This window comes from Pygoscelis adeliae, unplaced genomic scaffold (assembly GCF_000699105.1).
Source record: "Pygoscelis adeliae isolate BGI_AS28 unplaced genomic scaffold, ASM69910v1 Scaffold232, whole genome shotgun sequence".
NCBI classification, from domain to species: Eukaryota; Metazoa; Chordata; class Aves; order Sphenisciformes; family Spheniscidae; genus Pygoscelis; species Pygoscelis adeliae.
The window spans coordinates 2,222,214-2,247,586 of NW_008824473.1; the positions used below are offsets into that span (position 1 = coordinate 2,222,214).

The window sequence follows — 25,373 nt, forward strand, 5'->3', positions numbered from 1 at the left end:
GTAGTATTTTTAAATGTACACTATATTTCACAGCAACATTATATCTAAGTCAATGAAACTTGGACTCATTTTGTAGTTCCTCACACTGTTGTAGCATTCAAATCAATTTTCCATTTTTAAGGCAATTCAAAACTATTGTTATCCAATTCACAGTGGGTTTAATACTAATTTAACTTAAAGGAGGATTTTTAAATGCGTGAGGTCATCTTTTTATTATATATACTATTTCAATATGTGAGGTCATATTTTTATGATACACACTATTTCAATTTAATATTCCTCAAAGGGATATTATCACCCTTATAATGTTCATTTGGATTGTTTAAATTATTTTCATTTATAAAGAATGCATCTAGAATTGTGTTTTCCTTTCCAAAACAAGAGGAAGCAGCCCAAACAAGAGGAAGCAGTTTCTTTGTTCTTGTTCACAGCCCTCTATCCTGTCAAAAATTTATTTCTTCGCCAAAATAAATTCATTTTTTGCCCTTTCAGAGGGACAACCTTCTAGTCACTCCTGTACTCCTTGTGCCACTTTTGCCTGTTTATTTCTGTTTGTTCACTATCTCTTTCTCATAAATAAGAAAATCTATATTCACTCAGCATTCATTCAGTAAAAAGACTCTTCTCAGCACAAACATGTGCTTGACTGGCTATTTATCAGCTTGTTTTGAGCAATGGCTCCTATTTATTCAGTTTTTTTTTCCTCCAAATAGACATATTTAAACTGAATTAAAAAGAATAGCAGTGATGCTGCAATGAGGATTCATCCAATCTCCATCAGAATGGTCTGATTTTCATAACATTCACAGAAAAAAATACCTACTCTACCTTATAATGGAATAGTACTGTTCCAAGATTTTCTTACTTTCAAAAAAAGCAAAAGGTATTGTCATTCTCTTCTGTTCCTAGATATGCTCTAAAATGGTCCTTAAAATCTACTCTCTACCTACTGCAAAACAGTTACGAGAAATATGATTCATATTCCAAGATCCTTCATCCACAACAGAGAACTTTAAAAAGTATGTCTAAATAGTCATATTTTTACAGCGTCAGTCAGGTTTTGTAAGGAAATTTGTTTAATGTGATTGATTATATCCCAATAATGTCAGCCAAGTTAAGTTTAATTTCAAAGACAATTGAATTCCTACACAAAAATCAAGACTTCTGTAGACAAGAGATCCAAATTAATGGCCCAATAAAAGCAAGAGCTTCAGTATGACTTCAATATTTTCCTCTTCTGTTTGGCCTGCCAGTAGTCAACCAGCACTTGAATGCTCCAAATGGGCTGCAGCACACACTGCCTTCTGCCTAGCCAATATACAGAGAACATATGAGTGATTTGAGGCTACTCTGATGGGGCTAAGAGACATGTAGATCATCTGTGGGAAGGGTGAATCACAAGAGATGTGATTCAAAATGTGTGCTTCAGCAGAACTGGAAAGGCAAGGAAATAAGGCATAAATCTTTTGAAAACCAGGTTTCATTAGCTCTGATTATGGATGAAATTGTATGTACTAAAAATTATTATTCTACTCCCAACAATCTCTTTACAACAATTTTTGAATATGTATATTTGCAGAAGTTTTCAACTCAGAAAAGTTCCAATCTTTAAAGTCATTCTTGAAAGACAACTACATTTTTGTTGAAAGCTTTACCTGCTTTTTTCTTAGATTTACTTGTAGAATCAGCTACATTTTCCAATATTGCAGTTAGACGTAAGGTTATCTCTGCAACCATTACAACATTAGCGTCTGCTACGCTGCTCTTCTGAATTACTTCATTTATTATCCAAAGTACATGAACCCACTAAAAATAGGGGAAAGGGAAAGAAAAAGCATCAAGACAGAGTTAAAACAAACTTTAGGAAGATATTTATGTATTACAGAGGCAGATAGGGTTTTGCACTCAAAATTGTTTAAAAAGATTCATAAACCTGGACACAACTCCTTTCTTGGATTTGACTTCTTTTTTTGAATGCCACCAGACTAAGATGCTGAATTTGTGCTGCTCTGAAGCCCCTATTTCTTCAGACAGCAGACTTCTTTATTTTAGAACATTATTATTTTTATTGTTTTAGAAAGGTTTATGAATATTCTATGGGCACAACTTTTATACCTTGTCACAGTGTGGTAAGCCTTACAGCAGATTTGATCATTTGCCTCTCATTTATCCCCATATCTTCCCACTTAAACAGTATAAAAGAGACCTGAATGCACCTGTTGTACACACAGAGGAAAGTAACTGTACCTTACTTTCTGGTGAATCTCTCAACAATTTTTTGTTGGGATCAGGGCCACAAAATGAACTCCTCCAGAAACTGGTCAGCATCAACTGGCAGCCCAGAGAAACTAGCGTAAATTATCCTTCACAAGGCTGGATTTCACCAGGAGCCTCTCAGTCTCAGGAAAAGTTCAAGGTAAGGCTGTGACTCTATCAAGTGGGCCAAATCCTGTTGACCCTCATGTCCCTTCTATTAAGCTGTAAGGTTTTTCTCTCTTTCTTCAATTGATCTAGGGAACTTTCTTGAACTATATTGATATTTTCCACCACAACACACCGAATGCTTCTTCTTACATCATGCCCAAATGCTTTCACTATTTTAGCTTCTATCATGGCCCACTGGCAGAGAATGGGTTACTTTACTGGGAGAAGTCTAAGACGTATTTTGATACTGGCATATGGGAGCACAGTCTGTTCAAAGTGTAGATACAATTCACATTTTCAGTGAAGAAGATTTATCTGCATTTTACCATAAGAAAATATACTTAGACTGGAGATCAGTATTTTATCTTGGCTTTACTATAACAGACTGCACTCATATTAAGAGAAATACATTATAATAAGGAGTACTTGGTAAGCTTTGTATTTGTGGATATATTTTAAGTAGTCACTTCCACTCATTTGGATTTGCTGAAGTCCTGTTTTACACTTCTGCCACAAAAACATTATTACATCAACAAGTATTTCTATGTCAGGTTGGATATTCTGGAAAGAAAAAAAACAACATAATTTTAGAAACATGTATGTATATACAGTATATATAAATACTCTCAAAATTTTTCAAAGTAAATAAATCATCATATTTAACTTTCTTATAAGGGATGACAACATTTTGAAAGCTTAAGAAATAGTTTTTTTAAAGTAATTTCTGGTAGACCAGCCAAGCTTTTTTTCTCCCAACAATACAAGTGGTTTTAGAGTTTGGGGGTTTTGTATTTCCTTTTTTATTGTCAAGCTCTTAAAAGTCACACAGACAAGGAAAGCAGTGAGATGAAAATTACGTGGGAGAGACAAGCAAATTAACTATCTGTGTAATGTTATAATAGTCAATACATTCCAGGGAAACTAAGTAATGTAATTTAACAGTTATATTAACTTTGGGATTTTTTTTTTGTTACAGTATTTAAATATTTGCAGAAGATCTAAATTAATAGGTTTCATTTTGTATTGACAGAATACTTCCACAGGTTGTTGGTGCATCTCAGATGAGGAAGCAGTGAAGAACAAATTAACTAGAAAAAAGGTTGGAGTGGAATATCTAACAACTGAAAGAAATGTTTTCATCTGCATCTTATGAAAAGAATAATTAACAAATTCAAAACTCTATTCAGTTAACCTCCTAATTAACACATTTGAAAAGGCAATAGAGTCCATCTACACTGTGTTAAACACATTCTGAACAGTGATTAAGGATCAGTACACATCTTTATCGCCATTTATACCAGAGTTGGACTAGTATCTCAGGTGCAATGAAACTCCAGCCTGCAATATCCACACTATCTGTACACTCACATATGTATGAGCATAAGGTTTCAGGAATATTGATATTGAGAAGTGAGGGGAGAAAAAGACTGAAAAATAAGTAAATCAAGATGACTTTTGCCCCTCGTTTGGTGGCAGCAAGCTGTTAGATTGGCTCAGCTATATCATGTAACTTCACCATCAGTGAATTCACTGTTAAGCAGGGGAGAATTTGTCTTTCTTCCCTGGATAGATTAGGCACTGAGGAAATTTGTGGGAAACTGTGTAAGAGCCAGAAGAGCTTAAATCCAGGCAACCTGCCTCCATAATACAGTGGTCATGTAAAAAAATGACAATTCATGCTATCTAAAGGTATAACTACCTCACAGGCAGGATATTTTGACTGAAAATATTACACTAAAGCTAAAAAATGTGTGTGCTCCAGTTATAGTCAAACTAAATTTAAACTAAACTAAAATTAATTTCGCAGTTAAGACATACGCCATGTTAACAGAACACATTTTTCTAAGGAGAATTTTTCATTAGTCTTTTGGATCACAAACTATTTTAGTGTAAATGCTAGTGGAGACATTACACTGTAATTTTTTTCCCCTCACAGTAACACGTTAAGGGAAATCTCAGTTTGAGCAAGTAAGCTAAAAAAGGTTACTCTGGGAACAGACCATCAGATATATAATGGGATTATTCTGCAGTACAGACTTCAGCACAAAATGTCCCGCTCTCTTTGGTTTTGTTGTTGCTGCTGCTTGTTTGTTTGTTTGCAATGAGAATTTAACTTAAATTGCAGGCATACTGCTGCTATAAAGCCATTACCATTCCTTAGGGTCACTGCTCCCATTTCTATAAATGTTGCAGAAATGTTTTCTACAGCTGAGCATACTTGCCCACCTAAATCAGAAATTTGAGCTCTGCTTGATTAGCTGAAACATGCAATTAGGTCTATGATATTCCAAATGGATTTAATATCTATTAAACATTTTTAAAGTAGCCTGAGTACACAGCACCAATAAAATTTAAAAAAAAAGAAACGTTATTTTTTTCAGTCACAAATTGATCACATCTTATGGGTATATTTTTTCATTTTTGCTATTTCATTTTTGTAGTTTGTTCATCATGCAACTGATTCCTTTGGTCTTAAATTATATGCATTCATTACAGACTATGTGATTCATTCAGAAGAAATGTCTCTAGTTTTATTATACCTGCTTAGATGTGGAGACATAGGAAAACACTGTTGTTGCCAAAATCATAAGATCGTGAGAAGGCTCTCCGTGCTTTAAGGAACCCTCTACATTCAATGTTTATAAAAAGGAAGAAAAGGGAAAGGCAAGACGTTATTTCTAGTTACAAACCTATGTTTGAAAACATCTGAGTGAATTGACTTACCAATTTATGCCAGTAGATAATATACTCTAAGAAACAGTAAATACAAAGGGGACAGATATTCCCAAGTTTATTCACTTTCTGTGAAAAGTGAGCATTGCAGTTTTTGGAAATGGAAAGTTTTCAAGATATTTGCAGGTTTTTGGACTGTTATGCAATTAAATTACAGTTGCTTTAACAAGTTTTTCTTGCGTCAATGACAAATTTTACATAAATGGAGTATAAGGACAAAAGAAAGTCAAACATGTCTGTTTCACTTTTTTCCTGAAAACCTGTCTGAAAACATCCATTCATTTTACATCTTTGCATATAACATGATGTATGTTAAACATACATGCTATTTCACACTCAAGGGAAATGGTACAAAGTCATGTTTTGGCAAATGAAAACTGGACAAAATTCAGTAGGTTGCAATTTCTCAATTGCTAGTTTTTGTCATAGAATACTGCATGCACCATATTAATAGTTTTTAAATAATAAACAAAATTTCTTGCTGCAAAAATATTTGAAATGAAAAAGCAGCTATAACTGAGCAACACTAACTTCTGAATGTTTGCTTCTTTTCAGAACCATGAGGCATCCTAGCTTCTTTGGTATTATTTTCACTAACAGAAAAACCGTGTTTAAATTTTCTTGGAAATAGTAAAGGTTGCATCAGTGTAACAAGTTTGAGTTCCATTTCAGCTTTCTTCCATGTTGGGTCATCTTGAGCCTAATTGACAGAAACGAACAACAGAAATTTGTCTTTAAAATATGTACTTTGAATACTCTTCCTTACCCTCATAGGAAAAGACTACATAAAGAATGTCTAAATAGCATCTGGATTACCTGAAGAAAATTAATAACAAATTCAATAGCAGAATCAAACACGTCCCACTCTTCATAGCTGAAAGCTAATTTTATAAATTTCACAGCAGCATCTCCAGACACTCCCTTTTCTCCTGCAGTGGTGACAAAAATATTGTATCTGGTTTTTATACATATATTCAGAAGTGTAATTTAAGCAATAATTTGGGTATTGATAAATACAAAGATAAAACTCCACATGTGTTTTTGAATAGTCAGCATAATCTTGAAGGATTTAATAGCTCTACAGGATACAATAGCTTTATTATTTTGCTGTAACGTCTATGCTTATATAGTACTTTAATGATGTATCTGCAATGTCCTGTTAACTTCCAAAGAGGCTGTACTATTATTGATATTAACGTACCTGTGTAGAGGATATCAAGGACCTAGTCCTTTCTGTTACAGAAAGAGCATAAACCTGGGTACCACCCCATAACGACCCTTCTTCCCAGAAATTTAGTTAAAAAAATGTGTAGAAACATGAACAATTTCTTGCAAGCTAGGTGAGCATTTCTCATTATTGTATCAGAAAATGTGCATGTACACATAGGGAGCCTATTTTCTCACTCTTCAAGTTTATTCAAACCACAGTAAGGCAGAAAAGGGATTTCCTGGTCCTTGGAACTCTAAGCAAGTGTCTTAGCTAATATATTCAGCAGTGTTCTGCAGTCCTAAGAATATGCCGCAGTCATTGTCATATCACTGGGGCATGTGGTCACTCGGCTAAAAGATGTTAGCAACATTAACTTAGTAATAGACAGATGTTATTTTCCAAAGCAGCACAATGATTGGTCCAAGGATCTCAACAAGCTTATGACAGTCCTTCTGTTACTGCATGCCACTTCTCTTCCATAAAAATGTACCAGGACATCATTGCAGAATTTGGCCTGTGAATGATTGTTTAGGGGCATTAACATATATAGATGAATTGCTATGCTGAACAGTATGTGATTACAATGTCCATATAATACTATATGCTATTTAAATAATACTTGTGTTAAGAAAATCGTAATGATATCTGTACATAATCCCTTTTGAATGCTTGTTTATACATATAAAGCTAAGCCATATCTCAGGCAAAGAGGACAGCATTTTGCAGTCCCTTTATGCATAGAACAGCAACTAACATGAAAATGAATTCTGCTCACCAAGCATTTGCATCACTGGGTACAGAATCCTTTGAAAATTCAAAGTTAGTTTACCTGTTAGTATCAACTGCAGAAGGGTTGATGATGCATTAATTATACCAAAATGATCAGTGCAATGACTTCCTTGAATACCAGTACTGCTCACTCCACCTTTAATATAGACAATTTGTTAAATCAGTTTATATTGTATTTCACTTGTTAGATTCCAATTAGCCAGTAATCATATCAAGCAAATATGATTCTGAAGTGTATTTAGTCTCTACAGGTTCTTTTATTAACAAAATATCTCTATAACTATGGCTATATTCAGTCCAGAGCCCAGCAAAAAACGTTTGGAAGAAATCATCAAGTCCAGTGTTTTTCTCAAGTTTTTAAATCTAACTTTGAGTGATTTTTTTGAAAAAAAAAAAAACAAACAAACATGAAACACCACGGTATGTTGACCTTGCCTGGCTTCCAGACCCGCACCCAGCTGCTCTTTCACTCCCCCTCCTCAACAGGACAGGGGGAGAAAATAAGATGGAAAAGCTCATGGGTTGAGATAAAGACAGTTTAATATGAAAAGCCAAAGCTGTGTGTGCAAGCAAAGCAAAAAAAGGAATTTAGTCACTATTTCCCATAGGCAGGCAGATACCCAGCCACTTCCTGGAAAGCAGGGCCTCAGGATGTGTAGCAGTTGCTTGGGAAGACAAACGCCATAACCACTTATGTCCCCCCCATCCTCTCCCTTAGCCCCAGGTTTTATTGCTGAGCATGACATCATGTGGCATGGAATAGTCATTTGGTGAGTTCCAGTCAGCTGTCCCAGCTATGCCCTCTCCCAGATTCCTGCCCAGCCCCAGCCTACTGGCCTTTTGGGGGGAGGAGGGTTGGATAGACAGCCTTGACACTGTGCAAGCACTGCTCAGCAACAGCCAAAACACTGTCATGTTATCAACACTGTTTTAGCCACAAATGCAAGGCGCAGCACCATACAGACTGCTATGAAGAACATGATCTCCATCCTATTCAGAAAACATATACATAAATTACGGTAGATTTTTACTGATATAACCGATAACAGAGATTGGCCCAGATTTTTATTTTAAATTTTATGGAGATAAAAAAGATTGCCTGCTTTTACAGGTGCTTCTGTTATAAATTAAATAGGCAAGTTCTTTCTTTTATAGCAGAGAAAAAAACTAATAAAATGGAGGTAAAAGGGAGGGGTGGTCTCCTCACCAACCCTCTTTCTGCTTCTTTATGCTGTTACCTGAGAGGATTTCCAGGCCTGCAAAAAAGAGCTCTGAAATGACATCACGAATTTCAATTTCATCAGGAACAGGTAGAGCAGGGCACAACACATGCCTGCTACTATCAGACAGAGCTTCCAGGATGGCAAGGAACTGAGCTGCGGCACCATCAAACATTTCTGTCAGCAGCCGTTCGGTAGTAGTGCGAGGCCATGGCAACTAAGAAAGAAAAAGTAACGTAAGCCTTGCAATATCTAAATTGAGTTACAACAAAGCAAGATTTCTCTCAAAACAGTTCTCCATCAGAAAGTAAGTACACATTTAAAACAGAAAATAATATACTGTAAAATATATTGTTGTTATGAATTTCATGCTTCAAAGGTATAGCAAAGCCTCATGGTAAGTGGGTACAGTACTTAACAAGTGCCATAATTTCATAGCAACCACATGCACTGCTGTATGATGTTTTACTTAGAAAACAATACAACAGAAATTATGAGTGAGACTATAAAGGCCACGTAGTTTAAAGCTACCCAGATCTCTCCTTATAATGATACAGACTTGACCATAAGGAGCTGAGTTCTACATACTTTGCAGAAAATCAGAGAAAGATTAAGATGCTTAGCACTGCAGTAAAAGCAAAACACTATTATATTCTCTCACTTGCACATTTCAAACAGCACAACATAAAAATACAAGGCAGAACACACAAAAATATATTTGCACTACTGACAGCTAAGAAATCAGAGATCTATGTAAGAAAATATTTTAAAATTTTATTTCAATGTTCTATTTACATGGTTACCAAACCACTACCAGACATAAAGTAAATCAGAGCTAGAGTACTTTAAAACGTTGCTCATAATCCATCAACATTTCAGTTCTATTTATTTGGCACTTTCCCAAATAAAAACACTTTAGATTGGTTTCTAGGCACACTTAACTAGACAAAAATTTAGGAATTTCCTTCTCGCTTTGCTGGATCCACATCCTTTATTTTAGCTTCCAAATTAATACTTACAGACAAGTTCAGATGTGCACCTGATTAAAAAAACTGATCTGTTCAATATCTGACAGCATTTAGAGTATTAAAGCTAATGGGTTATTTTTGTTTTCAGATAACTTATATAATGGGTGAGCCTCATCAATACTATAACTATCTGTCTTTTCCAAAGAAAGAGGAACTATTTCTGCTGGGAGTATAGTTAAAGTAAAAACAAAAGATAGTTACTATTGGATACTGATGAAGCAGCTAATCCCGGAAACCATTTCCAGGCACTTGAAGGACAACAAAACCATCAAGAGTGGTCAGCATGGATTCATGAAGGGAAAGTCGTGCTTGACCAACTTGATAAACTTCTATGTTGAAATTGCTTGCCTGGTAGATGAGGGGAGAGCAGTGGATATTGTCTACCTAAACTTCAGTAAGGCCTTTGACATTGTCTTCCATAACCCTCAGCAAGTTTGTAGGTGACACAAAACTGGGAGGAGTGGCTGATATGCCAGAGGGTTGTGCTGCCATCCAGAGGGACCTCAACAGATTATAGGAACCTCATGACGTTCAACGAGGAGAAGTGCAAAGTCCCGCACTTGGGAAGGAACAAACCCATGCACCAGCACATGCTGGGGAGCCACCTGCTGGAAAGCAGCTTGGCAGAAAAGGACTTGGGGGTCCTGCTGGACACCCAAGTTGAACACGAGCCAGCAATGTGCCCTTGCAGCAAAGGCGGCTGATGGTACCCTGGACTGTATTAGGCAAAGTATTGCTAGCAGGTCAAGGGAGGGCATCCTTCCCCTCCACTGGTGAGGCCACACCTGGAGTACTGTGTCCAGTTCTGGGCTCCCCAGTACAAGAGAGACATGGATATACTGGAGAGAGTCCAACGAAGGGCCCCAAAGATGTTTAAGGAACTGGAGCATCCCCCCTATGAGGAAAGGCTGAGAGAGCTGGGACTGTTCAGCCTGGAGAAATGAAGGCTCAGCGGGGATCTCATCAACGTATGTAAATACCTGAGAGTGCAAAGAATACAGAGCCAGGCTCTTTTCCAGGGTGCCCAGTGACAGGACCAGAGGCAATGGGCATAAACTGAAATACTTGAGACTCCCTCTAAACATCAGGAAACACTTTTTCACTTTGAGGGTGACCGAGTACTGGCACAGGTTGCCCAGAGAGGTTGTGGAGTCTCCATCCTTGGAGATATTCAAAAGCTGACTGGACGTGGTCCTGGGCAACCAGCTCTATGTGGCAGAGGGGTTGGACCAGATGACCTCCAGAAGTCCCTTCCAACCTCAACAATTTTGTGATTCCATGATGTACATTCTCCTAGTAAAATAACTCCAAAACAAATTTTCAACATTTTTTTTAATAAATCCTCGTAATGATGTTCACAGACTAAAAAAATTTCAATGCAAATTATACATTTTTTTTTTATATTTTGTGTCATTGTATTCAACATATTTTTTTCCCCACACTGCAGATTTGTTTTTATGAGCCCAGTCTAGGAATCAGATCTATGCAAGCAGAAAGCAATATACATCCCATATATTCCACGACAGGCTAAGCACAAATTGCAGGTTTTGTTTAAATACCTTCGTTAAAATACAGAGCAGAATGGGCATGGAATTTACTACTACTAATAATATTTTTGCATAAGCATTGTCTTGTTATGTTTAGAAAACAAACATTGCACTGGTGCAGAAGAACCTCAAAGTGAAAGCTAACTTAAACTAAATAGATTAGACTAGCTTGTTTCCATTTTTCAAGGTGATTTAAGTACAAAACCAAATTCCACTGCATACATGCTAGAAGAGAAGGAAGAGCTTTAATTCTTTGCTAGTCCAAGCATAATGTGCTCTGTAGCATGCTGGACTGAGCTCTAAATATAACTGTTCTGCTACAATGTACATATTCTATAATTAAAAAAGGAAATTGTTTTGAAAGTCAAAACATTAGGCAAAAAATAAATGTCCCATATTTTTGCATTTACTTGACACTTAATAAACCTACAAAATATTCTGAAATAATTATTAAAACAGTGCTTTCACATTTTACATGATTCAACAAATCTTGTAAAACTACAAAAGACATGCAGAAACAAATAAGAAAATTCAATACTATTCCTTTAGAAGCAAAAGACTTTTGGTGGGGGAGTTATGAACAGTGTAATTTCTAACAATTTGTTGTTAACTTCAGGCATTCAGTTTTGTCAGAAAGTCAAACAGACACTGCAGAACAAAATCAATTACTGAAGATTTCTCAAGCTTCTGGAGATCAGGTATATGAGATTCCTGGTATGTGACAGACATAGGTTCCTAGTAACATGACAGGTGCCTGATGAGCAAACATCCTATTTGAAAGCATGCTGAGTTCCTGTGCTGGTTTTGGCTGGGTTAGAGTTAATTTTCTTCACAGTAGCTAGTATAGGGCTATGTTTTGGATTTGTGCTGAAAGCAGTGTTGATAACTCAGGGATGTTTTAGTCACTGCTGAGCAGCGCTCACACAGAGTCAAGGCCTTTTCTGCTTCTCACCCCACCCCACCAGCGAGTAGGCTGGGGGTGCACAAGAAGTTGGGAGGGGACAAAGCTGAGACAGCTGACCCCAACTGACCAAAGGGATATTCCATACCATATGACGTCACGCTCAGCATATAAAGCTGGGGGAAGAAGAAGGAAGATGTTCGGAGTTACAGCGTTTTTCTTCCCAAGTAACCGTTACACATGATGGAGCCCTGCTTTCCTGGAGATGGCTGAGCACCTGCCTGCCCATGGGAAGTAGTGAATGAATTCCTTATTTTGCTTTGCTTGCATGCGCAGCTTTTGCTTTACCTATTAAACTGTTTTTACCTCAGCCCACGAGTTTTCTCACTTTTACCCTTCCGATTCTCTCTCCCATCCCACCAGGGGGGAGTGAGCGAGCGCCTGTGTGGTGCTTAGCTGCCGGCTGTGGTTAAACCATGACAGTTCCTAATATCCTAATTGTTCCTCAAGACTTTTAGATGATCATCATTCAGAAGTACTTAAGTCTTCCAGAATCAACTGACCTTGAGAAAGTTAACTGGTACCTTTATATGTGCAAACCACACATACTTGAACATGTTGAGGTTTGGGCCCTATCTTGGATAATGGGAAATTTCCAGTAAGTGAGGTTTGGAACAGATCAACTGTGCTGTCCACGCAACTGTTTAATATTAATTACAATTCAAGTCAATGATTTGAAACTGAAGTATCAGATAATCTTTTAAAAAGCTTTGATGAATAACATGTAACGGAAGCATTCAATACAATTAGATCACATCTGTAACATATTGGTATAACTTCATTATAATTTTACTATTAACCATAAGCAGTATCAAATGAGCGATCTCAGTTGCTTCTGATAAGTCTTTCTAATACAGCCAATTTTCTTTAAAAAAAAAACCATAATATAGACTAATGGCAAAGAAATAATTAAATAAAAATTATATCAATATTGAACAATTAAAGACAGAAAATACATGGTTCTTATTTCAAATTATTTGGCTTTTACTGTACCTAGTGCAGTACATGTTTTTACATGTAGCTTATCCCAAAGTATTTTATTAATAATTTAGATAATTATGAACAAAAAAATCCAGATTTAACCTATTTGTTCAGCTCTGAATGTTTGAATCTGTTCTAGCACCAAATAAACTGTGGCAAAGAAAATGTCACTTTGTAGTATCTCGTTCCTTTTGTCTTTCAAAAAAAGTAAAGAGATTCCTCAATTTTGCTATTTTCTTATGAGGTACATATGTAATGGATCCATATCTACATCATGAGAATTAAAGGATGATGGAATTTCAGTCCAAGGAGACCTTGAGAAACTTGAGGAAGTAGTTCTACTGGGAGAAGTGTCAAGCTCTGCATCTGAGGAGGAATGCATCTGTACAGACTGGAAACAAACTTTTGGAGAAGCAGCGCTGCCAAAAAAGACCTGGCTGTTAAACTTGAGCCAGCAGTGTCCTCTTGTCACAAAGGCAGCAAACTGCAGACTGGATTACACTAGAAGTGTAAACAGCACACTGAGAGGTTATTTTCTTCCCTTACTTGGAACTCATGAGGCTCCATCTAGAGTATTATGTCCACTTTTGGGCTCCTCTGTGTAAGAAGAATGTTAAGAAACAGGACAGGGTCCCGTGGAGGAATATCAAGATGATTAGGGCCATAAAATGTCAAAGAATAGGCTGAGGAAGCCTTAGTTAGTCTGGCAAAGAGGAGGCTAATGGATAACCTAACAGCTGCCCACAACTACTTGAAGAAGACTGATAAAGTAAAGAAGCCAAACTTTTCTGAGTAGAAACAGATAGGATAACAAGGAGTAATGACCACAGTTCCAACTTTGGCGGACTCGACTAGATGACTTCAATTCAGATGACTCTGAAAGCATCAGGGATGACTTGCAGACTGGACATTAGGAGAAGTATGTTAATTAGGAGGGTAGTGCAGTACTGGAAGAGGTTATCTAGATTGACTAGGGAATATCCTTCATTGAAGGTTTTGAAGACAAAGCCACAGCTGATTTGATCTATCGTTGGCAAAAGTCATGCTTCAAGTCAGAGGCTGGACTAAATGACTTCCAGAAGTCACATGCAACCAATGTCTTCACTCCTACAATACTGCAATTCTTCATAATGCAGTATTTGCAAAAGAAAATAATTTACTCCATAAAACCAAACTGTCTATATTTATATCACCATCAGCTAACAACATTCCACAGAATAATGCTTTTTATCACAAAAGAGTGTCACAATCCAAAGAGATATCCATCTTTTGCTTACAAGGGTGCAAAGCATCCCAATGAGCAGGCAATATTAGTAAAAGAGTGTGGTTTTGGGAGCGTGCTGAATAGTACTTTCAGTCGCTCCTCTCTGCCAGCTTCCTATGGAATACTGCAGGAATTAAATTTATTTAAATCACAATTGCAAACAGTAGGAAAGCAGAACAACCATCTGTCCATCACAAAGGGAAGAACCACTCAGATAGAGGCATCCTCTTTGGCACAGTGAAATCAAAATGAGAACTTTCTATTCTATCCGTGCAGTCCTGCATCTAGGAGAGGTCTTGAATTCAAAAGACCTATTGACCTATGACCAAAAATGGATGATACAATCTAAGTAAGATGCACAACCATTACGACCCCACATAGTAGCATAATGGCATAAAGATAAACTTAACTACTGAAGTTTGACATATTGAAGTCTGCATAAAGGGACCAAAAAAGGGACAATGCGCTCACACAAAAAAGCATTTTCTTTGATTATTTATAATTCTTATCCCAATGGATCACTGAATTTTGACACTGGCTGTAAAGAACACAAGGGAAGAGTGAAATTTGAGGAAATTCATTACTTCCTTAAAAGTCTACTTTGTATACTGGGTGCCTTTCTCTAATTCATGGTATCTTGCAGAAAAGTAAGTGGCCTTCAAGACAATCTCTCAAGACTTAAGAGAGTTCTCCCATGTAAGTACAAAAAACTTTAAAATCACAGCAACCTTTTTTCAAAGAACCTCTTTATCTTCACAGTTATTTAACACAGCGGGGCAATCTCAGGACTCCCATACACTTGGTACGAATTTGAACAAGATTTCTCTTATTTTTCTTGCTAACATAACTGCTAAACGAAAAAATGCTAGAAAAATCAGTATTTTCTAAAGTAGTAATTACTACATCTTCTCTCCTTTCAAATTTTTTCTGAGTTTTAACAAAAAATTATGTTAACTCTGAAACTGAAAGAGTAAAACTTTCTCCTTGTGAATAGCACCATGTATATTAACTAGAATTACATCATATATTCACTTCACCACAGGCAAATAGTAAACAAAGAGAAGAATTATACAAAATGTTAGACTTACTTACATTTTGTGCTTCTTTCAGGCTAACTCTTAACTTAGGTCGAAAGCAGCTTTTCGGCTTTCTTCTGGATTCATATACTGCTCTCTTGAAAATCATTACTGACATCTGACACAAAGAAAAAAGTAAGTAAATAACTGTGTAACATGTTCTTTTCATAGAGATTGTAACTACTCTGCCTGTTTATAATGAATTGCAGAATGATACCTTTAGAGTGGCCTCTCTCAAAATCTTTTTTGTCTCTGAATTTTCCAGCGAAGAACTGATATTTTCTAATTGCTTCAGTTCATCGATTTTAATCAGACCACGGCGAGCAAATATCTGTCCAAAGTATTAAAAAAAAATTTATACTCTGTTTTCAAATGCTCTATGTTGGTATTTAATTTTAGAATCATATCATTCTTGAATTCAGACAACTGCAAAGAGCTGCAATGAAAGCCAGGTCATGAACAGCAATTGAAAAGGAAAAGAAAACCTTTGCAAAATAGCTTTTGTATATATGCATGGGGGCTGGCCACTACTTAATGCTGGAAGTCTATGACTATGATTATATTAGAAAGCACAATTGCATTTAACTATGAATTGATTACTCATTTACATGTGGAAACACACCTCCATTTGCAGGTAAATTTTGGAATATGGGCAGAACTCCAAATACATACAAGCTGATAATAAGCAGGAATATTTAAATAAGTATTTATTTCCCATTTGATTGCATCTGAAATGCTACGTATGTTAAATCAGGATACCTCTCCATGAATGCCGGCTTGACAATCAAAATAACACTGAGAGACTGCAGTATATAGGGTGGCTCTCCACGTCAAGTAATGTACAGATAAGAGTGGAATGGATGATTCCATACATATACTGGCCCACAGTAAGTATTCCAGGACCTGTATTGAAGAAATCCAGTTTTAAACTGAATGCATTTTAAACTATAGAAATATACTAAAGGACACATACAAAGATTTATCCTCACCTGGTAGAACAAATTAAAAGAGGAAAAAAAAAAAATCACAGAAATTGTATTAATTTTTAACATGTTTTATTGACTACAAAGCATTCCTCCTGGATATTATTGTTTTTTTCACATCTGAAACTGTGGTCAAGCATCATATTTTAGTCTCCAAACTACTTTAACCACTCCAGTTCACTATAGCCTTGCCACCAGACAGAGGTCCTGCCCTTCTCTCTCATCTGCTCTTATCTTGACAGTTCTCCCTCTCCTTTGTGTCAGCTCTAGTGATCTTTTTTTTTTCTAAGTTTTCAACTAGATCAGCAAGCTTATTTGGGATGCAATGGAGTCTGCCTTCTCTGGTGACAGTCTGTACTTAGATTAATTTACAACCATGGAACTACACTATCGGCTTTTAACTTCAGGGCCAACGTAGTCATGGCAGCAGTCTAATTTTAAGAATTAGTCCTACTAAATTGATTGAACAATATCTTCCCCTTGTATTTTCTTTGGGTCAGCTGTTCCCTGAGGTACACAAAATACGCACAACCTTAGTCCTAAATTAAGTCAATATATGGATTTTCTTTTTGTCTGAATTAAAAGAATCTGAAATGCCTACGATCAGTTCCTCTGTTTCCCGTATAGTAAAAGCCTGAATACATTAAAGGAGGTGCTAAATCACTTCTGATTTCAATAAAAGATGTTCAAAGAGAAAAAAATCTTTCCTGCTCAATGAAAGATTAATATAACCAACAGATAAGAAAATATACTGGATCTAGGCTGAGCCAGACTCTGTTCAAGTTTTAGGAGAAAAAAGTAAAGCTAAGACAAACAAAAATTACATTCATAGTTAAAAAGAAAAGGGCAGAGGGGAAAGGCCAGGTCATTTTTATTAAGTATTTACAACTAAAAACCTAGCCACCAGGTGTCAGTACGTTTCCACATTTTACAAAACAAGAGACCAATTCTTGGGATTTGATACATTTGCACAAAAAAAAAGCATCTAGAGCCCTCTGAAACAGTCTAACATATCCCATCTCAAAGACCAGCAAGACATTATGCTGGGCTCCATTCCACAACTGAGGAAGGAGCAGACTCATAAAGACACGAGGGCTTAGAAATTGGCCATTTTGCAATCTAGACATGTATTCCCTTGTGACAAAGTGCTACTATTGGCAATGACAATGAAATAGATATGTCAGGGTACAGTATTATGCAAAATACAGGTGCATTTTTCAATCTTCTGTAAATTTTTCAAATGTTTCTATTTATTTTGCCATACCTTAGCAGACTGACCTCTCATCATCAAATGTCTGCATATGGTGTAAATATGAATAGTACCTGCAAAAAGAAAATGAAGTAAGTAAAAAACAGGTAAGTTCTATAATCCTACATGAAATTTGTCATGCTAACCAACTGAAACTTCTTCTTAATATCTGGGTTGTTATTTCCAGAGGCTGAAAAATACACTAGTAATTCTTCTGTAACTACTTTTAAATTAGAGAAGATGAAGCCATTAAATTCTTGGGCGATACTAGCTTCAAAAATACCTACACAATGAAGTAGTATCATAAAAGAATGAAATCTTAAAAATGCACTATATCAAATTTTTATTACGTAACTGATAGAGAGAAAAATCTTATTTTATTCCCAAATGCCAGCCTCTTTAAAAAAAAATACTACCTCTCCTCACAGACCTTACCTTATGTGATTCTTTTAGTCTGTCATGGCACTCTCCAAGCAGACAACACCACTATTACGTGATATTAAGTATGATAAGTAAAATGAAGAAAATTGATTGTGAATAGAATTTTCAAAAGCATCAAAGTGACTTACAAATAAAATCCTGTCAAAAATGTACTTAATTTAGGCTATGTCACAAAATTGCTTTTCAAAAATCAGCCCTAGAAGTATAAAAGACATTGTGGTTCTGGGGGGGGAAGTCTATTCTTCTGTCTGTACAAATGTTCAGAAAGGGACACCTGTGGCAGTGGAGGCATCACAATGTCAACTGTCATAGATAGAAGGGTGTTATTATCCAAATAAGCAAGAATTGAGCAAGCATTAGGAAGATTTTTTTTTTTATAAGTCAAATGTGTAATGAGGCACAAAATCTATTGCCAGAAATTGCAGAAAAATGCTCAGGAACTGGGAAAAATCTGTTATCACCTAACATGTACTTCCAATCAGGTTATTGGCTTGGTACAGAGACCTGTCCAACAAACAGGTAGTGGGACCTAAGAATGGCAGGTGAGTGTATTTTAATTTCAATTCTTCTCCCATAAAAACAAAGAAAACCCTCAAAAGTAGGGACTGAGGGCAATGGCAGTCCCAGCAAAACAAAAGGATAAGAATTTTGACCAATTATAGCTCAAAGAAAGTAAATTTTCCAAAATTAAATTAAAAACACATTATCTCCTCAATTTCTATTGCAACAATTGACCATAGGAGAATGAATTAATAATAGCCTTTTAACTTCTGACTAAATAACATTGCCTTTCAAAGCAAAAATATACTGTTGTTGTTCTTGAAATAAAAATCTTGATACACCATTCTCTGTGTACCTAGTTCATGGAAGTTCCATTTTTTCCTCATCTGTTTTCCTAATTCAAGCATTTATAAGTAGCACACAAAAATCATATACAGAGAGATTCAAATTCTTAAATGTCATATGGTATTTTTTAGAATAGTTTTATTATTAACTCCTGCCTTAAAGATCATTTAAAAAAAATACAAAGATGTAATGTCATGGACAGACAATAATTTTCTACTCTTAGATCTGCAATCCCCTTTTTAAAAAGAAAAAAACCAAACCCATTAAGGCAAACATTTTATTGATAAAAAATCTTATGAGGTTTTTTTTTAATCAGGATTCACTCAAAAAATGCCCTTATTTTGCTGTTAGATTTCATTTATTAGTACACTCTAATCACAGCTATAATGAAAAAGCCATTACCTTTACAACAGTCCATCTGAAAAAAGCACACTATGTAGAAACTTCAGTTTAAAAATCCCTTATTTTAGGAGGGGAAAAAAAAAACAAAAAAAAAACAAAAAAAACAAAAACCAAAAAAAACCACAAAAACCCTACTGCAATTGAAGACTAACTAGAGATTTATTCATGACCCTTAGGTTGACCATAAAGAATATGTATAAAGTTTCCCTCCACGGGTTTGCTTAGCAAAGAAATGTAAATGGAAAGCCTGAGGTACCATTGTAGATAAGCCAACACAAATTCTCCTGAGGTAGAGCCACTTGCATAGTGAGTCGTAATGAGGACAGGACATTGAAACAAGTCTGCAGGGACCCTTGATTCTGGAGATTTCTGTCACTGCTGCAAATCATCTGATAAATGCAAACATTCCTCTGTTGCAAAGCATGGAACTAAAACATATGGAAACATACGTAAAATTAATATATAGAGATAAAATAGATGCATACGTCAGTTTTAACATCAGCAAAGTACAACAAAATGGTGATTATTAAAAGATCAAGCATACCAGAAAAAAATCAGTGTGACATTGAAATAAGAATTAGAATATGGAGAAACTGCTAAAGCTTTAAGGTTGCTGTACCATTAGCATGAGTCAGTTTCCACTGTGTCACAGGATAAAAATGCACCTAGTGCAGTAGGGCTGCTGAAAGGGGCATAGGGAGAAAGGATAAATGAGGCATTAAACTGATATTCAAAGAATCTGGCTTTAATTCTTGGCTTCTCTGTAGATGTCCTCTGTAAATTAAGGCAACTCTTAACTTTTCTGCACTTCTCCATCTGTATCACAGATATCTTGTTTCTCTCTCTCATCCATTATTTTTCTCTTCTACAGATGCATTGTTCCTTCTCTTCCTTGTAATACCCAACGTAATGTGATCTGTCTTGTCTGGAGTACAGTATCATCTGAACAAACCAACATGTGAGAAAAGGAGCTAAGTGGGACATGGCCAGTCAGTAACTATCAACCTCTCAGAAGCCTACTAACCAGATAATATTTGAAATTATATTATTTTTGGCAGTTAATTCACTGAAACTGAAAGTTTCAAGCCCTGGAACTTCATTTCTGTGATTTCCTTCGTGTTACATTAAAAAACAAAAGCTAGCCGCAGGAACCTGGCAAAAAAATTTACATATAAAGCCTTTAGATGTAATCATTTGACACATTATCGTTATCCATTTCCAATTGTAGAGATCATTGTCAAACTAGATTCCATATCTGAAAATTTAGGGATATCTCAGTGTCTGAAGGCCAAGTTACAGAACGGGCATTTCAGTACAGACTCATGATAATATCTGGCACTATGATTGGTTCAAGGTCTAAGCAGACATATAGAAAACAGGAGAAACCATCTCTGGAACTTCAAATTTATTTACAAAGCATTTTTAAAAAAACAAAATAAAATGGATTAACATAGTCTTTGATCATATTCTCTCTAGGAAGCTGAACTATTTTTGAAAAACAAAAAAATAATACAAAGAGAGTATGTCTTCTATCATGACATCTGCTTCCAGCTTTTAAGCAAGCTGCCTTTTTTGCCTCACTAAACACCTATTTACAATCTAACTCTGACTAGAGGAATATGAATTTGATTAGCTCAATACACAGGAGATGCCTACGATTTCCTTTTGTTGTTCTTGATCACAGAATAACTTGCATTACTTTATTTTGAAATATCCACCATGTACTGAAAATAGAGCTTCTCAGCAAAGAACTGCTTAAGATAAAATCTAACATGTTTTTAGCATTCCCCCTATGCCTACTGAAACACTTTTTTCCATGGACAACAAATGATAAATTGCAAGCCCCACCTCGATAAGCAATTAACACAAGAAGGGTGCCAACATACTCTAGAGGTCACTCAGCTTCCCAGAGCTTAGAGCACTTACAAAACTATACAGCATTCTGCCTCTTTTTTTCATAGTGAGCAAGTAAGCTATTGATAGTAATGCAATCCTGCTTTTTTACGATGTCATCAGCTTTTTTTACATGTAGTATTTTTGCACATTTGTAGTACAAATTAGACAATGTTTTTATTCTCTTGCACTCTGCCCAGTTCTTAGATCACATCACACAGAAATTTCTACAACAGTTGCAGGACAGTTATCAAATTTTGCACATATCCTGATTCTGACAGTGGTTAATAGCAACTATTTCAGAGTAAAAACTGCTGTAGACAGTTACAGAATAACCTGTTCAGAGAAAATTGCCTTTTTGACATTAAGTTGATAGTGGTTGGCTTATGCCACAAAATCATAAGCACTTATATCCTCTTAAAATGTACACCAACTCTGGAAGTTCGTATCATACATGTGACTGTTAAATCTCAATGCAATCTATATAGACAAGCTATTAAAGATTAGTTAATATTAATATTTAAGTAATATGAAGTACATTTGTGGAGGATAAAACAGGTTACTTATTTTGAATCTGTGAACGTCTTTGACAAAAAAAACCAAAAAAAACCCTACCGTAAGTGCTGCATTTTTGTCTCTGAAACCATTTGGAAAAAAGGTGGATTTAAATCGATGCACATCATCTGTGATATCATCAAGGTTTACAGAAACGAACTGCTGAAGGTATCTTCCATAGCACTGTAGAAGTGCCAACTTATATTCCTGAAGAGCAAATAATATGTTATTTTTATAGTTTGTCTATTACATTTCTATTTCTATAAAACATCTGTTATTTCTATTATCTTTAAGTAAAAAGGTATCAATGTGAAAGAGCAGCTAGAAGTAAAACACTGACATTTCATACAAACATTCAGCAATATAATTTCTAATGCTAACACAGCATATAAAAGGTTGAAGTACTTAAAATAAGAGCTTATGGTTTGGCAGTTTCTGTTTATTTTAATCATAAATATGACATATCAGAGAACAATTGTCAAGTATGATCCTGGGCTAATGTTACAAACTCAAAGGGTTCCTGGAATGTCCTGCAGCTTTGTAACAGTAATGATAATGATACTACACTTCTGAGAAAAGTAATTCATAATGTAGAACTCTATAAACAATATACAGACATGATCACTTCCCTCTCCCCTGTTTCCCTGATGTCCAAGCCCTTTTTTTATAAAAGCAGAGAGGAATAGAAGAGGAAGAATAAGATGCACTAAAAAAGAATGAAACAAGCGACAACCAGAATTTACATGTGGCCAACAAGTCAGCATTAATAGACCAGAAATTGCCACAGGGTCTTTAAGAACTGTTAACAAACAGGATGTTGAGCTTTATGTCTCATTCAAAATAGAGCTCCCCAGCAGCATGTTGAACCACTCTAACATCATGCTGAGACTATGGTTCAGCTCTGACTCAGATGTGGAAGTGCCATTTACTGAACCACCTCCACCACTTCCTGCAGCAAAGATTATTTAGAGGTTTCTCTACCAACTTCACTAATTCTAGCACACACACACACCAGTCATGATAAATTCTGGGGAAAAAACTAACTAATTTGTATTCGTAAAAATGATCCTTTAATGTTTAATCCCAGAAAATTCAAAGTATTTCCTTGCACCCACTTTTTTCAGTATAAATTCCTACCACCACAGTAACACTTACCCTGAATTTTTAATCATCTGAGGGGTCTAACTTACATGGCCCTATTGTCTTCTTTGCTGTGTGAAAGCAGCAGTCATACACAGAAACTTTTACTTTCCATGGACAGCTATAGGCAGTCGGTCACTTGTGTAGTCTAATATATAGATTCAGGCTGTGATAACTCTTAGAATCTGAAGTCATGTATCAGAATCCCATTAAACTAGTTACTAATATAAAGCAAAAAGGTAATTTCCCTCCCAAACAGTTTAAAATATATGTGTAAGACCAGAGATAACAGGCGGATACAGGCAGAGAGGGAGGGGAAAAAAATGAGTTTGTACTGATCAGTATGATGACTAATGGGCTAACTAATTTCCAGATATATGACATAATGAATTTAGGTGTGTCCTAAAAGATGCATAGCAGATGTATAATAGACAGGAATGTAAAGTGAGAAGGCACTAATAAAATAGCAGGAGGACAGAAAGTTAAGTTGGTGCTTACCCACTGACTAATTCAATAATTAATTTTAAAGACTATGTATCATTAAGTATTATATAACATAAAGGTGGCTTAAAATTCAACTAGGAGTCGAATTTTTCAACTCGGAGTCAAGAGTTTCAACTAGGAGTCAAGAGGGGTAATTATGGAATAGGGTCTACTCCACCTATCACAGATCTTGGTGTTACACCACATTCATCTTTCCAGTAAGGCAATAAATTTGTAACTAACAGCCTTCACATATTTTTTCTTTCTATTTTCTCCAGGGAAAAAATGGATACAATGAAAACTAACTTTGTAAAGTCAAAGAAATGCACTTAAAAATGGGAGTTCCAAAGAGAGCTCATTTCAAAGTTTTAGGCTAGCCAGCCAAACAACTTTTTCTACGAAATTGCTAACTTTAGCTTTACTGTAGAAAACCACATTACACTGGAGGATTGAAGTTGCAAGCAGAAGTATTTACTCAGAATTCTAGATTATTTTTAGTGAATCTAGGGCCCGGTCATTAAGCACCTTGAACATAAGGACCAAATTACCACCTTTGAGCTATGCTATGGGAAGCCAATGTAAAGTACACAGAGCCGGGTTTGATGCTTTTGAAATAACTTCTTACTGAGTATACCGTGAGAGCAGCAGTTCCCAAGTACTAAAAGCTTCATGCCGTATTCCAAGCAATTCCTCGGGCCCAGAAGCTATGAAAACTTGAGGAAAACATGAACATGGAAAAACAGTGAATGGAATTGGCTAGGCAATGAAGGGGCTATTAACAAATGCAGCTCTTCAAGCTTCCTTAAGATTTTCTGTGAGTATTCCTAAACCTATACCATGAGCCTATACCTTCAATTATAATGGCCCCACAGCAGTGGACTCTTCTAGATGCCTTCTTCAACCTACCAGTGAGTGTTGAGTGCTGCTGAAGTTCAGCTTCAGCTTACTGCTCTTTACTCAGGAGACAGGACACTTTTGTGGAATTCTTTAGGGCAGATGCAGCGAAGGATATATAAGACTTTGTAACATCTGCATGATACTCATACCTTTGCCCAGTTCTGTGGAAAAGCGCATCTAGTAGCCACATATATACACTTTCCATAAATAGCATAAATAGCATTTATCCTTGCTGGATTCCATAAGCAAAGGATACAATAGTGGAAGAACAGTTTCACTGGATGTGTTCCTCCAAAAGATAGCCCCTCAAACTATCTTGATACATTATATCTTGATACATTCCTCCTGGAAACTATGCTAAGGCACACGGAATATAAGGAGGTGATTGGTGACAGCCAACATGGCTTTACTAAGGGCAAATCATGCCTGACAAATTTGGTGGCCTTCTATGACGGGATTACTGCGTTGGTGGATAAGGGAAGAGCAACTGACGTCATCTACCTGAACTTGTGCAAAGAATTTGACACTGTCCTGCATGACATCCTTGTCTCTAAATTGGAGAGACATGGATTTGATGGATGAACCACTCGGTGGATAAGGAATTGGCTGGATGGTCACACTCAGAGTTGCAATCAATGGCTCAATGTCCAAGTGGAGACCAGTGACGAGTGGCGCTCCTCAGGGGTTGGTATTGGGACCGGCGCTGTTTAGTATCTTTGTCAGCGACATGGACAGTGGGATTGAGTGCACCCTCAGCAAGTTTGCCAAGGACACCAAGCTGTGTGGTGTGGTCGACACACTGGAAGGAAGGGATGCCATCCAGAGGGACCTTGACAGGCTTGAGAGGTGGGCCCATGCAAACCTCATGAAGTTCAACACGGCCAAGTGCAAGGTCCTGCACATGCATTGGGGCAATCCCAAGCACAAATACAGGCTGGGCGGAAAACGGATTAAGAGCAGCCCTGAGGAGAAGGACTTGGGGGTGTTGGTTGACAAGAAGCTCAACATGACCCGGCAATGTGCGCTTGCAGCCCAGAAAGCCAGCCATATCCTGGGCTGCATCAAAAGAAGCATGACCAGCAGGTCAAGGGAGGTGATTCTCCCCCTCTACTCCGCTCTTGTGAGACTCCACCTGGAGTACCACGTTCAGCTCTGGGGCCCCCAACATAAGAAGGACATGGACCTGTTGAAGCGAGTCCAGATGGAGGCCACGAAGATGATCAGAGGGCTGGAGCACCTCTCCTATGAAGA

At 36.6% G+C, this 25,373-nt stretch overlaps 1 protein-coding gene across 1 annotated transcript in view; it reads right to left on the minus strand.

Annotated features, from left to right (window-relative positions):
- Nucleotides 1–25,373, minus strand: part of CFAP54 (cilia and flagella associated 54) — a 159,883-nt gene that overhangs the window by 86,802 nt on the left and 47,708 nt on the right. The window contains exons 4-11 of the mRNA XM_009321347.1: nt 15,451–15,564; nt 15,250–15,351; nt 8,395–8,593; nt 5,974–6,086; nt 5,689–5,857; nt 5,149–5,174; nt 2,851–2,985; nt 1,656–1,806 (exon numbers count right to left, since the gene is read on the minus strand). Of these exons, the coding sequence (XP_009319622.1) occupies nt 1,656–1,806; nt 2,851–2,985; nt 5,149–5,174; nt 5,689–5,857; nt 5,974–6,086; nt 8,395–8,593; nt 15,250–15,351; nt 15,451–15,564 (1,009 nt within the window). The remainder of the gene's footprint in view (nt 1–1,655; nt 1,807–2,850; nt 2,986–5,148; nt 5,175–5,688; nt 5,858–5,973; nt 6,087–8,394; nt 8,594–15,249; nt 15,352–15,450; nt 15,565–25,373) is intronic.